The sequence below is a fragment of the Myotis yumanensis genome, unplaced genomic scaffold (assembly GCF_028538775.1).
Source record: "Myotis yumanensis isolate MYYU_CA2020_CCGP unplaced genomic scaffold, mMyoYum1.0.hap1 SCAF_2, whole genome shotgun sequence".
In the NCBI taxonomy this organism is placed as follows: domain Eukaryota; kingdom Metazoa; phylum Chordata; class Mammalia; order Chiroptera; family Vespertilionidae; genus Myotis; species Myotis yumanensis.
In genome coordinates, this window is record NW_027223753.1 from 109,077,745 (window position 1) to 109,096,148 (window position 18,404).

The 18,404-nt window shown below is 48.5% G+C and overlaps 1 protein-coding gene across 1 annotated transcript; it reads right to left on the reverse strand.

Moving 5' to 3' along the window:
- Positions 1–658: 658 nt before the first annotated feature.
- Positions 659–17,435, reverse strand: ZIC4 (Zic family member 4). The gene is made up of 5 exons (XM_070403485.1): positions 17,308–17,435; positions 13,374–13,458; positions 6,763–7,380; positions 1,743–2,067; positions 659–720 (listed from the first exon to the last, which is right to left on the reverse strand). The coding sequence occupies exons 2-5, from the start codon at positions 13,441–13,443 to the stop codon at positions 684–686; spliced, it is 1,050 nt and encodes a 349-aa protein (XP_070259586.1). The 5' UTR covers positions 13,444–13,458; positions 17,308–17,435; the 3' UTR covers positions 659–683.
- Between the last annotated feature and the right edge of the window lie 969 nt (positions 17,436–18,404).

Consider the following 18,404-nt stretch of genomic DNA (forward strand, 5'->3'; position numbering starts at 1 on the left):
GGGAAGATTCTGGTTTTTATTAGGGGTACTTTTAGGGGACTGGAATGGATCTGTGCAAGATTTCCCCCCTTTCTTTTTCTTTCTTTTTCCCCCCTCTAAATCTCAACAAGGATTTCTGGGAAACCCTATTCTAAGGGTGTTAGACTGCAAAATAGGCCCCAATCCCCCCCCCCCCCCCCCCCCCCCCCGCCCCGCCGCCCCCCGCCCCTTGGAAACAGTTGCAAAGACTTTCCCTTCCCCTGCCACCAGCATCTGGTTCTCTTTCTGGGGACTTAGTACCAAGCACATAAAATACACATTCAGCCCTGGTTGGTTAACTCAGTTGGTTGGAACATCATCCTGATGCAACAAGGTTATGGGTTTGATCCCCAGTCAGGGCACATATAGGAGTCAACCAACGAATGCATAAATAAGTGGAACAACATATTGATGTTTCTCTCTCTCTCTCTCTAATAAATAAATAATACACATTCAATCTAAACCCATTTGGGTATTTGCATTTAAAACATTTGTTATTGCAGTTCATCTTTTGTCCCCTTCTTCACCTTAAAAAAAAATCAACATTGTGCGATTTTTGAAAGATCATCACAGAATTGACTGGATTTATATAGACACTGTGGCCTAGGTCAGATACCTGTCTAGTGGAGACCTAGGCTCAGTGACATCATTGGCTCTCTGCACTCCTAGCTCCAAGCAGCCACAAGATTCCATAAGCCAAGGCTAGACAAGGGTAGGAGGTAGAAGGAGAGGATGATTGGTCTGGGGAGACCTCAGAGCACTGAATCCTAAAGCCCCTCTAAAACTCTTTTGTCTGAATTTCCCATTGTTTCTACTCACCCCCCTATCCCAAGTATATGATGTATATACGAAGCAGACTAGCAGACAGATGTGTCTGTGTGCTTGGGTCAGTTTGCAGGGGAAAGGCATGTGAGTCCCAGCAGTGGTGCTGAAACTCTCTTATCTCTTTTATAGAAGTGCTGGAAAATTTTGGGATCTGGAACGTGTGTACTTTTGTTTCAAAAGACAGCTGTAAGGTGAAATTGTAAGGAAGCAAAAGAGGAAGGGAATAGGAGGTAAGATATAAGTGATCCGAACTTTGGTGGAGACTGCAACTGGGAACTGAGAAAGGAGTGGGGCCTGGCAATACAAGTGGCCCAATCCTGAAGGAAAATATTTCCCATTATCTGAACCTCGGGAAGACTTTGTGGTCTTAGTTTTGTCACCTGAAGTTGCCAAAATTGCACATAAACTTTCTAATATATATATATTTTCTTTTGTCCATCTGTTTATCTACCTTCTTTACCCCAACACTGGTTTCATGCTACCAGGTCATGAAGGTGTCTGTGTGGATGTGTGTGGATGTGTGTGGGGGGGTGTTACTGTAGAATAAATAAGTAACATATTTACATTCTGTCAGCATATTCAATGACCTATAACAACCATTAGCAGTGACTTTCCTTCCTTCCTTCCTTCCTTCCTTCCTTCCTTCCTTCCTTCCTTCCTTCCTCCCTTCCTTCCTTCCTTCCTTCCTTCCCTCTTTCCCTCCTTCCCTTCTTGCTTCCTCACCTTCTCTTCAAGCCTCAAGAACTGGATCTACACGAGCAGTCATTGCACGCGAGCAGCAACCGCAGCAGTAGCCCTAATACCACAGGCAGAGGCGGCAAGCGGCAGGGCCAGGTGCTGGCGCCGGACTTGGCGCGGCGGGTACAGTTATAACCCGGCCAGTGCCTTGACACACATACCATTCTCTCAATTCGACGCCACGCGCCACTACTGCCGCCGAGGAGGCCACCAGGGGCTCGCGGCCGAAGTTCGATGAAAGCGAAAGCGACACAACGGCAGACTGCGTGGCAGAGACGTAGCCAGAGCTAAGAGGCGGCGGTGAGCGCCCGTGCACCTTCATGTGCTTACGCAGCGAGCTGGGGTGCGTGTAGCACTTGTCGCAGCCGCGTACTTTGCACGTGTATGGCTTGTCGCTCGTGTGCACGTGCGAGTGCTTCTTGCGGTCGCTGCTGTTGGCGAAGCGTCGCTCGCAGCCCTCAAACTCGCACCTGAAGGGCTTCTCCCCTGATGGAGGCAATGCAGAGACATTAGTGCATGTGATCCGAGCCTGGCTCGGCCTCAAATCTCCCTAAATTTCTTTTCCATTATTTGGAAAAGAACCCGTAAAGATTTTCAGAAACTTTTGTGCACGGCCCCTTAGGGCTGGTAACTTCTTCCCGGGTCGGAGTGCGCCCGCTAAGCTGCCTCCTACAGACCTCCACCCCTCCCCCCTCTCCTGCCTAAGCCTGGGGAGAGGACGGAGGAGGAGCGACAAAGAACCCATCTTAGTTGAGTTTCCATCCTGAAAAATCCTGATCTACTCTGATTGTTTTCCTCCAAATTTTCTCCATTCGGAGCCAGAAACTCCTCTGCCCAGAAAACAGAGTTGACCGAGGAGGTTTTTTTCTGCTCAATTTACAATTGCTGTTCCAGCCAAAGTTCCCCGCTCAGAGGACCATCCCGCACACACCCTATCCTGGCCCAAACTGTTTCCTAAAGGAGGTTTAGTGTAAATGTCAAGGCGATGGGATAATTTTAAGAGTGCGCACCCGATACACATGACAAGTGCGCAGTGTGGATTCGTGCAGTAGGAAAAGGTATTCTGAGCAATGATTCACTTCAGAGGCGATTTTTACAGGAAATGGGAGTTTCCTCCCCCCTTCCCTTCGATCCCCTGAGGGCAAACGTTTAACAGCGGTTCTCAACCTGTGGGTCGCGACCATCGAAAAACACATATAGCATATCAGATATTTACATTACGATTCATAACAGTAGCAAAATTACAGTTATAAAGTAGCAATGAAAATAATTTTATGGTTGGGAGTCACCACAACATGAGGAACTGTATTAAAGGGTCGCGGCATTAGGAAGGTAGAGAACCACTGGTTTAGCAGCATTCTTCAAATCTTGCCTAAACTGCTCGGGATCCCCCCACCTAAGAGCGCCGCCAATACTACTGTATTACGCTGTTCCTGAGGTTTCCGGGAGACGCTGCAGCGGGCAGCCAGATCTCCCAGTCCCAATTGGCTGTGTGGTCAACTGACCCTCCCCAGACCACCACGCCAGGGAGTTGGGCCTAGCAGACCTGAGGTGAAAGGCCCGTGCGTCAGGATCTGCCCGGGCCCAGTGGGATCCGCAGCCTATCTCGCAATCGAACCCTTGAGCATGGAGGCTTCGGTGTGAGCGCAGCTGCTGCGGTCACTCCAGGTCCGTTCCCGGGGACGGAAGACCAGCAGGCAGCGGGGGTAGACCCGCTAGAGACTCGGCTGCCTGGTGCGATGCCCTGTAGAGCCGCGGGAAGGCGCGAGTGCGTATTAGGTTGGAAATAGTGGCCGAGGTCCGAGCTCCAATATGGGAGCTCACCGTCGGCTGGATTCGCTGGCCTGTGGGGGAGGAAAGAACCCTGAGAAGCCGGAAGCCCAGGTTCCTGTGGAGCTGCAGGCGCTGCGGGAAGGAGGCGAGAAAGTGTATAGACACTTTAAATAATTGGATGCCGCCATGCTCCATGGATAGAGGGAACCGCTCCCAAGCTTCTGGTTGAGAAGAAAGAGGTGCACGGCTGCAGGACTGTTGCCTTTGTGGTCGCTTCTCCCGTGACCCCCAGGAAAGACGGAGAGCTTTGGGGTCAGGTTTAAACAAAGCACCTATTCTCCATCTTCACCCAGGCTCACGCTGAGCCAGAGGTTTGCGCACCACCCTCGCCTCAGGGCGGCAGAGGTTTGTAAACCCAGAGCTCAGTCCCCGCCCGGCCGTTGCACCCTCCCCCTGCAGGACTATTGCAAGTACAATATAACAGTGAACGGTACTAGAACCTGCTATTTCTCGGGACATCGGTACCGTTTTATAAAAATGAATAAAGACACATGCAAAATGAATCAGTGCCCTTATTTGCCCCCTCGTTTTCTTCCCTTTAATCCGTTAGTATTTGCCAAACTAAAACTTTTCATTTTCTCCCCCGACGCCCCCCAAAAAACATCTAACAAGAACCATGCAATTTAGGACCCTCAAAAGGAAACAAGACTTGCTGAAAAAACAGAGGAGGTGTGGAATTTAAGCTTGATTCCCCCCGCCCCCGCCCCCCCCCCCCCCCCACACACACACACACTTATCCCATCTTGTGAGCGCCTCCTTGGACATTCACGTAAAACAGAAACAATGATTTCGTCCCAGACGAGGAGCAGAGGCGGATAAAAGCAGGACACTGAAGGTGATACGGGCCTGGAAGTTCCGAGGCCGCTGGGAGGCCAAGAGAAGCGGCGCCCGCGCGCTCGCATGCCCTCCTGCCCTCGCGGCCTCACCGCGGTTGTTGGAGCCGCCCTGGTTTCCCGGTCTAACACTACCCTCCACCCCCACCCCCACCCACCGCCTCCCTCCCACCGGGTCTGGGCTCTGAACCCTGAGTGGGTGGATGTGGAGAGGCAGAGTTGGTCCAGAGCCTTGCAGTCCTTCCCGAGCAGCGGGTCCTGGGGCTGAGTGAAAGGCCCGGAGTCTCCTCCCAGAAGCTCGACTACCAAGAGAGGCCCCTTCTCCAGCCCCGCGCCAGGCCCGCCCGACCAAGTTTGGCAGCGGCAGGGCGGTGCGCTAACGCCATTTTCTCGCACTTGTGGCTGTGCGGGGCTGTCCGAGCGTCTCCGCCCGGGCGCAGTCTCTACCTCAGACCTCAGCCCTGCTTCTCTCTGCCCACCGCCTGGGAAGGCGGGGCGAGTCCGCGGCACAGGGGTCCCGGGAAGGGCGCCAGGCGGCGGGGACCGGCCGGAGCGCGGCGGCTCGCCTGCGTTTCCCTCGCAGCGGCACCTTTGTTCCGGGACTGCGGGGACCGCCACAAAGTGAAACCTTTCTGCTTGGGCCCCAGGCAGCCGCATCCGAGGCCAGGCCTGGGATTCAGATCCGGACGAATTTTAACTCCCGAAAAATAATCATTCGCCGCTTCCGCGACTCGAGAAAATGAAACGCCATTAATATTTGAAAAGGCAATTATTTTCCTGTTGAACTGTCTTCATGAATAATTTGTCGTGAGGTCTATTGCCATTTGAGAAACATTTTGTTGCCCCCCCCCCCACCCCCCGGTCTTTTCATTGCTTAGGAGGGGGCGAGAGAAACGGTGGACCAGGCCCTGCAGGTTTTTTTAAACCCCAGCGGTAATGAATCGGGACTGCCAGCGCAAAGGACGCACCTAGAATTTGGTCCCGGATAGAAAAAACCTGAGCCAGCCCAGCCGCACAGAACTTGCTTCTCGGCTGTAGGTCGATTAAACTAAGAATTTAAACCATTTTCTGCTTCACGGCCTTCAAAACAGTAGGCCGGCAGAGTGTGTTTGTTTAGAACTCCCCTGTCATTAAAAATCAGTTCCTCTGGCTCAGGACTGCGTGTCTACCTTTGCGGTGTGGACCGCCAGCTTCTAGAGTAGCCAGCCTGGGCGGTGAACAGTACCTCACTTCTTTATGCCTCACACCGGGATGAAACTCTGATGGGGAGGAGGCATCCTGGAAACAAGTCCAGAAAACCATACGTTTCCAGACGTGCTCCAGAAATAAAGTAGGAAACTAAAAGTGGACTTTGGTGGTCTGGCCTCCGCCTGTGCCATTGTCCTGGCCACGGACCTTCTTCAAGATTGCAGGGTTTGTGAGAGAAGGCGGGATTTAGCAAGACTCGTTCTCGGGCATTGGCAACCAGCCTGGGAGAGTTCTTTGACTCTAATAATTGCCGTTGTTTCCACCAATAATAGAGGTGAGTAAAACAGAGAGCCAGGGAGTAGGAGAAGTGGAGCACCAAGGTGGAACTTATTTCATACCCTGGTTCTGGCCACCGGTCCAGTTCTCTCGCCCCCTCCCCCCAGAAAACAAACAAACAAACACAAAAACAAACAGGAGAGGGGAAATGTTGATTTCTTAAACTTGGAGGGTGAGCAAGAAAACCCTAGCTAACTGGAGTATAAACATGACTGCTAAACTAATTAATGTAACTTTACAGGCTGTTCTGGAAAGTGTGAAAACTTTTTCCTTACAATTGCACTAATTAGAGATGCTTCTGGCCAGAGAAGTTCAACTTTGTAGGCTCTTGCCCTGGTTCCTTTCCTGTCTGTTAACTAGAACTGACAGATGTGGTTGACACATGTCCCCATTTCACTTAACAGCTCGGTAAATGACATTTAAGGCAGATGAGTCTCCTTGGATCTCTGCTAAAGCAGAAGAGAGGTTTGTCAATTGTCCCAAGTGTCCAGTTATCAAGGCTCCAAAAGTTAGCCTAGAGACCCCAAATCCTAAAGAAGTAGCCAAGAGCCTGGTGACCCCTCAGTTCAGGTGGTGGTCAGGTTGTAATGCTAGAAGAGTGTTGGCAAAAAAAAAAACCTGGGAAAATTAAATTATTCCTATATATTTAAGATAGAAAAACAGTACGATTTAAATACCTTAAAATCAAACTAAATGGGCAGGGAGCACACATTCACACACTCAGAGACCCAAACACCTTCACCCTTGCCTCCCAGAGCAAAAGTCCCTTATTGTCTTCCCCACACTCAGTCTTGGGAACTTCTGTGACTCTAATAGAAGAGCATAATTAATATTTTATGGGCTTGGCTCATGGAAACACCAAATACCACCCCCCCCCCCCCCACACACACACACCCTCCCAGGATGAAACTTGAGGAAATCCAGCCTGAGGGCCCTGAAGAGGTCCCCTATTTCCCCAGAGGATCTAAACGAGGTAGTGCCGAATACTGACCTGTGTGAGTTCTTTTGTGTATTTTGAGATTTTCTGATCTAGCAAAGACCTTCCCACACCCCGAGAAAGGACAGGGGAAGGGCTTCTCGCCTGTATGAACGCGGATGTGATTTACAAGTTTGTATTTGGCTTTAAAGGGCTTGCCCTGGCGCGGACACTCCTCCCAGAAGCAGATGTGGTTGGCCTGTTCTGGGCCGCCGACGTGCTCCACAGTGACATGCGTGACCAGCTCGTGCATGGTGCTGAAAGTTTTGGAGCAGAGTTGCGGGAGCTCGGGGCCATCGACCGCCAGCCACTTGCAGATGAGCTCCTGTTTGATGGGCTGGCGCATGTAACGGAAGAAGGCACCGGGACCCTGGGGCAGAGCGAGGTTCACGGTCAGGTTCATGCTCCCAAAGCCATGCAGGGCCCCGGCAGCTGCTAGGGCGTTGCCGCGGGCCACTGGTCCTGGCGAGAAGGCTTCGGGGCGCGCGTTCATTTCTCTGGGGAGCCCCAGTCGCAGGAGTCCGTTCAAAGTGCCACTGGCGGAGGCCTCCGGAGGCTGTTCGTGAAGGCCAGGGAACACCGAGGGGTTGGAGGCAGCAATGAGCTGGGGGTCATGATGTCCGGAGCTACTACCTGTTGTCAAGACAAATAGCGAGCGTGAGAACAGGTGGCGTGAGCTGAGCGTTCCACCTGGCGGAGTTGGGTGGGGGGGACATCTAGCCCAGCCTCACTACAGCCTCTGCCTTCAGAGCCCAGACCTGGAGCCAGACAGCTGCGGCAGCAAACCCAATAGGCCACACGAGGTCCGCCGAGGTCAGGCTGGGCGGCTGTTGGGTAGAGCCCCCAACCGCTCCAAGAGCTTTAGATGGATGGTGGCGGATCGGCTGGTGGAAGGGGTAGTGGGACACTCAATGCTGAGTCTGTGGGCAGATGGGAGCCCCTAGGCTCTGCTCCAGAGAAGTCCGACCTGCTCCCCAAGTACGCTTTGGCGGCCAACAACCCCACCCTGCGGGGGGATTGGGGATAAGGGCAGTGGGGATGTTGTAGGTGGTGGGGGTGCTACTGAAGCGCATGGCCATATGCACTAATTTCAGCGCTCAGGTCCGCTGGGAGTGGGCGGCCTGCATCCGGACTCAGACTCCCCAGAGTTGCCAGAGTCGGGCCGCTCAGGCCACTGTCACCTGACAGTGTGGAGGGGGAAAAAGAACCACAAAACAACTTCTGAAGAGGTTTTTTTTTTTTTTTCTTTCCCTTTAAGTTTTGGATTGTTACTTTACTCCTCCCCTACTGCCCCCCCCCCCCCCCGCCCCATCTTTAAAGCCTACTTGAAACCCGCACGCTACAGAGGCAGCAGCAGAGCGCGTGAGGAAGTGAATAGAGATTGGGGCCCGTCCGGGCTGCCGGAGAGGAACAGGGCTGTCGGAGAGGAACAATCGCCTATGTCTCCCATTGGTCTGCGGTCGTGCCCGATGTCAGAGATGACAGGTCTCGCCGCTCGCGGACACACACACACACACACACACACACACACACGTGCGCGCGCGCGCGCGCGCACGCACAACTGCTCCAGCTCCTCCTCTCCCCGCCCCTCCCCTCGCCCCCTATCAGCTCCCAATTCTGCTCCTGCACTCTGACCCAGGCACCGATTCTCTCCTCCTGAACCTCCCCCTTATCTCCCGAAAGCTGGATAGATATGCTCTTGAAAGTGAGCGGAGCTTGGTAATGCCTCTGTTCTCCACGACTTTGGGGACGGGTATTGCCTTGCACATGTCCTCGGGGCAGACCTACTGTACCCAATATTGCCAGGACTGATAGGCAGCACCTAGACGGCTTCAGCGGTTTGTCTCCAGGAGCCATGTGAAAGCGAAGGCGGGATCTAGGGAGGAAAGATGACTGCAGGCCAGACGGCCTGGAGCAAAAGAACACCTAGGCTAGCAGTCCTGGAGCCTAATTTTATTTTCTCGATTTCTCCGAAATTCTCTCTCTCTCACTCTCTCTCTCTCTCTCTCTCTCTCTCTCTCTCTCTCTCTCTCTCTCCTCTCTCTCTCTCATTTCTCCCAAGCCCAGACCACACTATGCCTTCCAACATGTATCCTTCCTTCTCCCCTCCCTTGCTCTCTTCTTCCCACTTAACCTTGGCAGTCCCCCCTCCAGTGCCTGGTGCTCTCACAGACTGGTGCAACCCAGAATCCAGTCCTGGCCAGAGCCAGGAGTGAGCAGGAGGAGTTGATGACCTGAAGAGGCTGACTTCAAATCCACACAGCCCTCCTGAGAGGGCCTAAGGAACTTCTCAGCCATAAATCACAGCACCCTCAGGTGGACTGGCCAAAGAAAAAAAGGTGGCATGGCAAAAAGGAACATTTCCTCACTCTTCCATTTCCTTACTCTCCTAGGTCTCCCTCTTTGAGCTCTGTAGACCTTGACGCCAAATGGAGCCTTTGAGAAAGGGTAGATTTAGGGATCAATTCCACTCTCAGCTCCCACCACTTGTTGCCTGTTGCCAGAGTCACTGCCTCCTTCCTCGCTTGTCTTTAAAGTTCTGATAAGAGTAGAGGCCATGTTAAGAGTAGAGGCTAGGCTGTGAGAGGACTGTGGCTTCCTGGCCTTTGGGTTATACAGTCTTGGGGTGGGGGTGTGAGGTAAAAAAAAAACACCCTTCAGATCTGGGCAAAGAGGTTGAGGGTATCCTTTGTTTGTGTCAACCCACTAGTTAGGATGAGCTACATCACCTGGCGATGTAAAGGGCTGCTGGCTTCTACCCCTGTCTTGGTCTCTAGCCAAAAATGCCAGCCTAAGTACTTGGGCTTCTCTGGTGGCCATAGAAAGCACCCAAAAGCTGAGAAAAGGTTTTTTTAAGAGATGTTTTAAAGATTGGGTAAAAATTCCCATACCTGTAGCAGAGGTGAGAAGTTTGGACAGATTACTATGAACTCTGATGAAGGGTTTTTGAGTTGTCTCACCCATTTCCAGCAGCAAGAACCATTATACATTCCCTGGTCAGTATAAATGAAGATTTCTTTTAAATTTTAAAAATAATTTACTTATTTATAATGGTTAGCAGGTTCTTTGAGACTTTCTTCATTCCTGCTCTGGGTTCATTTTATTTAGGGATTAGCCTCCACAACAATTTCCCCTGACTTTGGCAAGTGCGGGTCTTTCTGCTCCTCCAGCTGGTAGAGCTTAAGCAACACAACCAATAGGTGCTATGGTTAGCATTGAAAAAAAAAAATTGGCTGGGCTTGGCATGGCTCAATGTTTAAGTGTTGACCTGTGAACTAGGAGTTCACAGTTCCATTTCTGGTCAGGGCACATGCCCTGGTTGCAGGCTCGATCCCCAGTGTGGGGCATGTAGGAGGCAGCCAAATAATGATTCTCTCTCATCTTTGATGTTTCTATCTCTTTCTCCCTCACCCTTCCTCTCTGAAATCAATAAAAATATATATTTTTTTTAAAGTTGAAGGAGAGCATTTGACAGCCTAACCTTGTCTGCTCTGGAAACCAAGGGCTTCCACAGAAGTGTTGAGTCTAGGCTTTGAGGATTTGTCTTCTTTCCTGGCTTTCATGCTCTCCAACACTCCCACTTTCTTGGACTTATCCCTCTGCCTACAGGCACCTCCTCTGGTCTCCCATCCTGTTTTCCCTTCCTCTAAGCCTGGTCAGGAAAGATTTCTGTCTCTAGCCATAGTATTTGAGGTATTCCAGTCTCTGTGAGTGATTTTAAGGCTCCTCTGGGTGCAGGTGTCTGTTGAGTGATGCAGCTTACTAGGCAAGTCTGGGCTGAACCCAAGTAGGGCTCAGAAAATAACAAACACCAAAATCAAAAACCCAAAGGTGTGTGTTCCTCCCTAGGATCACTGGCTGTTTCTCCTAGGCATCCCTCAACACAGAACTTAGTCACCTCCTCCAGTAGCATTCAGACCTAAGTGCAGGGCACTTTTGCAGTAGTTCAGTAATTAAAACGTTTTCTTTCCCACCTGATCATAGGTCATCTACAACCTACTGTTCAGGATGTTTGTCAAACTCATCATCCACTTTGACTTCCATTAAGACTCTGATTTGCACAAAAATGTATCTCTTAATATGTACATGGTGATCCCACCTGTATCAAAAGCATTGAGTAATTGTGTAGAGCAAGGGTATTTAAGTTGTTTTAGGCTTTGAAACCTATTGGAACCCTTTTGAACTAGTGAATTCTAATAGTACTGTGTGTGTTGTCCATGCTTATAAAGAAGAAAATGATAACTTTCCATTAGAAGGTGGTGAAAATAAAGATTCTTTTTTTCCCCATCCATATTTGCAGACTACTTGAATTTTATAGATTGACTCCATGGACTCTAGGGATAAGCAGAGGTTTTATACACACTCTCTCTTACTAACTTTACCTTGAAAAGCTTTGAACATGTGTATGACTTTTTGTGCCAACAGCAAAAGGGCAGATTTATCTGATTCAGTCAAATTCACCAACAGTTACCTGGCCCTGTGGAGCTCCCTCCCAGATGCAGCCTTCTCTTGAAGCACTGAAAACATCTGGACATTTCCCCGAGAGATAGAGGTAGGTAGAAAAAATTGATTTCACCCACTAATATTTTTATAAACAGGAAATTTTGGGCAATTACATAAGGGTCTTCAAGGCTTATCTCTGAAGTTAGCAACAAAGTTGTATCCAGCAAATCACAAAAGACAGGTGGGACACAAATGTAAGCAGGCATATTTTAGTTTTCAGAGACATTCCTTAGGGTCTTCTAGTGCCCAGGTAGCAAGTAGTTCAGGTATCATTAATTTTTGATTGGGAGGCTGAGGAGTAGTATCCCCCTCAGTGGTGATCAGAATTTTTTTTTTTCAGAACTTTATCTCACCATACTTGCTTCCAATACCAAATGCGTAACCGGAATATTCTTTTCCTAACCATTCTACAGTTTATAGCATTACTGATTCCACTTTCCTGCTTCATTTGCAGGAAAAAAAGACATATTTTAGAGTCCAGAGATCTTTCAGCAGAGGTCAGAGAAGCTCTGGAGGCCTTCATGGGAGACTGTTTGGAGCACAAAAGACCCTAAACATTTCTCCAATGCCCAGAATCATGCCCTATATTCCCTTGTTTATCTAAGCCAAACCAATGCAATAGCATAAACTAAACTGATTTTATAATCCTACTGTATAGAAATATGACATTTGATGATGCTATCATCTGCCAGAGCTCATCACATCATTGGCTCAAATGGGAAAATGTCTGATCTCTCTCCCTCGGGAAAGAAAGAAATCAGGAAAATTTCAGATGCATAACTGGGCTATTTTCCAATTTTGCTCTTTTAAACAATGTTAAATGATGGTTTTCCAGCAGTATCCTAGGGGCCAAGGGCCACTGCACAGAGCCTGGATAAGCATAAGCCTTGTTGCCTGGATGTTCTGCATCTAAATCTGCAGTCATCTGTTCAATCTTTTCTTCCTCACTTCTGACCAGGTTACCAACCCAAACTAGGGACAAATCTCTTCAGATCCTAGTCAAAGACAGACTTGAGGATTCCTGCAGTGAGAGATTGTCTCTATTCTTATGGGAAAATAATTAAATAACTTAAGCCCCAGGAGGCCACCATATGTCCAGGTCCAAATTGTACAAAGGAGATGAGATCTATGAGGATTTTAGAGACATTCCTCCCCTTTGCTATGCCAGTTCAGGCTTTAGTCATTATTAACAGAACTAAGTATGAAAGAATATACACTTGGATAGAATTTAATTTTCAAACAATGGTTCTGCAAAACATCTTTCAACAAAAGATTAAGAAACATGGCTAAAGGATTTTTCAGAACAGCATTGAAAAACTAAAACAATAGAATTTACATAATAACCACACCTCCCTTGAGAATTCTGTCTTCAAATCATCCCAAAATAATAGAAGATAACCATTTCCTGAGTCATTTAACTTTTGTTAAGAAGGTTGCTTTTTCTACCAATAACAACAAAAAAACACCTTGGAGGCAACCATCAGCTAGTGGTGTAGTTAAAATGAGGAAAACTGGATGCTTGGAAGGGGAAACATCCAATCCTAAATCATATGCTTATTCTAAATGGAATATTAAATTAAATTCTTTACAATGAAGGTATTCCTGTCTGAGCAGCTGTCAGTCACTCTGTTCAGACACCACATTGTAGGAAGATCATCACCACCACATTGCAGAAGGCTGGTGTCCCTGGTAAAGATGATGCATATCATGTAAACCCCATCACCAAGATCAAAGTATGCTTCTTTCATGGAAGCCAATACATGTCAAACCTCATTCCAATCAAATCATCTGGAAATGAATTCAAGATGAATATGTCACAGACTAATGTGACAGTGAAACTGCAGGTCAGGGGTGGTTGTTTCAATGAGAGTGTCGTCAAATATTAATTCTAGAACATCCGGATGAGTAGGCTTTGAGGGAGATTAGTGAGCTGCTGGTGGGACGTTGAGTTGCTGATTTGTGTGCAAATTTATTAAACACCAAGGTGTTGTTCTAAGTTTCACTTGAACTCAAGAAATATCCCCAAACTCACAACCAACATAAGCAAAAGACAAAACAAAATTTCCTACTTAAAAGAGAAATAACTTCAGCAAACCAATATTCAAAAGAGGATTTTAACTTACTCAACTCTTTCAGAGCTGTTTGGTAAAGTCGAAATCGTTTCCTCATCCCCAAGGATGTCTTATATCTCATTTCCTGACTTTGAGCCTGTTGGGGGTAAAAAGAGAAACAGTTACTAGTTAAATATTTTTGTACATGTTTGTATGCAATGGTCTTGTAGCCCGCATGTGTGAGTGAAAAAAAAAGTGTGGATCTGAAAAGTCTTTCAGTCTTACTTTGACCATTTTCAAATTTGGCAGTGAAAAATAAAAGAACTCTGCTGGGAACTTCCTGTATTTATTGCAAAACAACATATCCTTAAAGATAAAAAAATATTAAAATCATCATTCCCCAACAAGTTGTGTTTTGTTTTGTTTTTTATTTTAAACTCATGTTATTCTGTCTTGCAGGTAGAAGTAAGCACTCAATTCAGTCAGTCAGTGTTCAAACATCTCTAACTTTTAGAATTTGAATTTATTGTATGAGAAACTGCCGTTATCTTCTTTAAGTGTACTAATTGAGTTTAGTAAAATGGAATGGGGAGAGCTGGGACATTAGCAGATTAAAAATTGAGTTGTAACTCTTGTAACTGGGAGGAGAGGAATTATTTTGCAAATTTCTAGATCCTGTTCTGTTCTGCTGGTGTGGAATCTCTCACATGGCTTCTTCCCCCAGACCCCTTTGGAAGCCATTACTGGTTGACTTTTCAAAGTTAATATAAAATTTCCCAGATTTGGTGGGTGGGTCTCATTTCTATCATCTGGTCCTGATTGTCCCACTTCTTATTTAAGAAAGTCAGAAACAGCCCTAGCTGGTTTGACTCAGTGGATAGAGCATTGGGCCTGCGGACTGAAGGGTCCCAGGTTTGATACAGGTCAAGGGCACATGTCCTGGTTGCGGGCTAGATCCCCAGTAGGGGCATGCAGGAGGCAGTCAATCAATGATTCTCATCATTGATGTTTCTATCTCTCTCTCTCCCTCTCCCTTCCTCTCTGAAATCAATAAAAATATATTTTAAAAATAATAATAATAAAAAAGAAAGTCAGAAAGAACCTGCTCCCCCGAACCCCCACAAGATATTTGCATATCAGATTCACTTTGTGGATAGAATCAGTAAGCCATTGGCCATCTTAAAACCTGAAACCCACCCTGGGGACTTCTGCATCTGTCAGGGAAGGAAAGGCAGTGGAGCAGCCAAACAGAGGCAATCCACCCAACCCCAGCCCTCAATTTGGCCTACAAAGACAAACAGTCATTGAAGAGGTCTCAGGCTGGACAAACACAACAAGCCCTCTATCAATGAGGAAGTCTGCTTGTCTTAACACTCCAGTCCACAGAACAAGCGGTTGTTTAAGTTGTTGAACTGCACACCAAATCCAAGTGGGGCTCTGCTATCTCAAAGGCTTTCCAGTTCTCTATGTTCAAAGATCTCTTTCTTTCTCCCTCAACCCCCAATTGGGACTTGAATTAGCTTGGGTGTTTTCACCCTTCCCTCTCCCTTCTTTTCTAGGTTCAAGCCTGAGAGGTATGTGTATGTGTGTGTGTGTGTGGGGGGGGGGGGGGTGTAGACTCACCATTTCCCAGAGGATTTTATTTATTTTCAGTTTTTCCTAATCAAAAGGCATCCATCTCCAAAGGTAATAAACACAAATCAGAAAAGAAAGCAGACCCAACTTTGCATTCCTACAGAAGGGTGGCATGCTGGATGACTTTAAAATTTCTTCATGGCAGGATATCTGGCATGAGAAAAGTCCTGGTTGGTTGGAACTAATAAAATTTACTTTTTTGCTTCTGAAGAAAATGGGTGTGAATTTCCCTAGAGAACTCTGTCCACCCACAAAGCTGCCCAAGCCCTCCATTTAAGAGGCCTAGGCCACTTCCACTCCCAGGACTTGGCAGTCTTTTGTATGTTACAAACCCACAGGCATGCAAACAATTGCTGCAGAGGTGGACTTCAGGCAGGCAACTGGGACCTTAAGCTGCTCTCTGTAGCAGCTCCATCACCAGCCAGTGCAAGAAACAAAAGTAAATATCTTCTTTGGTTCAAACTCTGACCCCACTTAGCAAGCTAGTCATCTTATTAAAAGAGGGGTGAGAGAAATGAGGAGTAGTTCGTGGGCCCCTGCACCTGAGATCTCCACCAATCCAAGGATTTAAAAGCCCTGAAAATGCTAGATTTGATTTCCTCCCGAATGATTGCCCTTGACTCCTCTTCTCGCACTGGCCCTGACCAATGAATCACCAGTCAGGAGCACAATCTGGAGACTTATTGAAGTCTGCCTGCATTTCCACACCCTGAGAAGAGGGGCCAGCAAACCCTAGTTAGTTAATTGTGCTGGAGGAGAGCCAAGAAAGCAGGCTGGGGCAGGGGAAGGGGTTACATGCAAAGGGTACCATTTTGTGGGTTCACCCTAGCCTGTGTGGTCCTATTCAAGGTCAGAAGTCATCTGCAGTCTGATTCCCAAACTAGGGCCTCTAGTCCCCAAGACTTCATCACTGCTCCACACTGCTTAACCTGCAGACTTTCCTAAGAAGGCAATGCCAGCCTGGCCACCACAGCTCAGCCAGCGTGGGTGCAGAGCAGGGACGCTATAGACTGCCTCAGAGCTCCAAATCCAAAACCCCTCTCCACAACAGCCTGCTGTTGTCAGCTGCACCAGGCACCTCCCTAGCTCCCCTCCACTGGATCCTTGAATACCAGAAAGTTGGGATGCGAGTCTGAGTTGAGCCTTTTTTCATTCTTCTGTTCCCTAGAGGGAAGAGCTGGGCTTTCCCCAGCCCATGGCTGAAGGCTGGTGACATTCTTGTGTCCACCTTAGAATTTGCATTAGTAAGTCCCTTGAAGGATATTTAACTATGCCTTTGAACCACCCCTTACCCCTAAATCTGCCCGTGGCTAGATGGAGGAAAGAAAAGTGGTGCCTTTCTGTGGGTTGCTGTGCCGCCAATGCTGTCAGAAATTTTCTCCCCAGGGGGGGAGAGGTATGACCTTGAAATCCAAAGGTGTTTTCCTGCAGATGGTGCCAGCCTTCCAATGCCGTTTCTCCTTTCCTAAGACCTCACTAGATCCCAGGTGTCCTCATGGTCAAGGCTTTGAGGCAGTCCTACTTTCTTTCACTGCCCCACACCGTTCCACTTCTCTTGTCCTAATTTACAGTGTCCCTAGGTGTTTAGTGTAGTGCCCAGAATCCTAGGTGGCTGCAGCCTGTTCCCCAGAGAGCTAGTTCTAGCCCTCCTATGCATCTGAGAGAAAGAAAGCCAAGTCCCAAATCCATGGCAGGCGGCGCCGCGCAGAGAGTGGATCTCCGCGGCGTCCTGAGGCAGGACCAGGACGCGCGTGAGAGCAGTGAACCAGCCCCGCGGCTGACCCAGCCAGCATCCGCATCCGCCGTCAGGCTGAGGCGGAGAAATTCCATCATCTTGCTGCCAGCCAGGATAACTTGGCTTCTTGACCCTGGGAAGGAGCAGCGGAGTCCCTCCGGCAATCCTCCTGGGAGCAAAGCAGAGAAGCTGCTTGCAGGAGTCCCTTCCCAGCTCACTCCGCGAGGGGGAAGTTCAGGGCCACGACTCCCCATCCTGTGCGCACCTGGACACCCAGGCAATTTACAAGGAGAGAGGTAGGGAGTGCAGGTGGACAACAAGCTGCTCTTGGTCCCCTTCCCAGTTGGCGCTCCTTCCGGTCCCCTTACCGCTCCCCCTTTTCTGGGGAGAAGGATTGGACTCATCCACGATCACTGCCCCTTGGTAGAAGGGCCCCCTTCCCCCTCAGTGTCAGTGGGGTAGGACCAATACCCAAGGTTGGGGGTCTAAAGAGGGAGGGCATTGGGGGGGGGAGTCTAGATGGGCCTCTCCCCCCCATAGGGGTTTGGATGCCAATAGCTCCCATAAGGGAGCTTGCTACCCAACTGCTGGGGGGTACAGGTCTCCTCTGCCTGCCCCCTGGACTCACGCACTTACCCCACTCCACCTGTTGCTGGGGTCGCCTCATTTCTGCACATCACTTTGGGGTGCGGAGGGGGAACCACAAGCCCCTCCAAGCCTCTCTTCTTGGTTCCAGCGAGGCGGTCATCCTTCATTTCTCTTTTTCCAGCTTTCGGGAAGCAGTTAGGGAATGTATGATGAAGCAGAAATGAGCCGTCAGGATATTTTAATGGCTTATATGTCACGTTGGTGCATGTGGCTTTGAACTGGAGCCTCTTTCGTTTCCTGCAGAGAGCGCAGCAAATCCCAATTGATAACTTCTACAACCCACAACTTTTTTTTTTATCCCCTCCCCGTACATTCACTCTTACCCTGTATATTTGGACGCGTTTCCTAAAAATATTCTTGTCAAAGTCCCCGGACTGGAGAGAAGAAGAATTTTCTTTTTTGAAGAATTATTTTTGCTCTCCCCCTTTTTAATGGCTACCCTCCCCCCTCATGTTCCCTCCTTGTCTTTTTTTTTTTTTTTTTTTTGGAAAGGCGGGAGAAATGGGTTCAATATTTGTTCTCCCTAGGATAGCAGTTTAGCCTCTAGAGAGCAGGTAAGGTTTTTATAACTGCGTTGGAGTCAGGTCCAAACTCCCCTTATAGACAGTAGAAAACCCTTTGTTCAAAAAAGATATATCAGAGCCACTCAAAGTGTATACTTTATTTTTTTTTAAACCACTTCTCAAGCTGAGCCCTTTCTTTCCATTCCTCATCCAGGTCCAGTCAAAGTTGGTACTGGGCTGCTGCACTCAGACTTGTTGCTGGGGACAGTATATTTGTTTTCTCTCTCTCTCTCTCTCTCAAATTTCTATTTCCCAGCCCAAGCACAAATGCTCCACCAGGTCTTTTTAGATACTGGGAAACCATCCCAGTTACACAAGTCCGGTTTTGAGAGAGGAGAGTGCAGGAAAAGGGCAGCTCAGTTTGCCAACCACAGGCGAAAGTGCTGATCCTGTCTTCCTTCAGCCTAAGCCACTAAGGCGGGAGACTGGGCAAAACAAATTCATTTTCATTTTCCTTTCTCCCAAGCACTGGAGAGTTTCCTAGCTGGGCTGCCTGTGAAAGGATGAGTTGAGGTTTCTTTG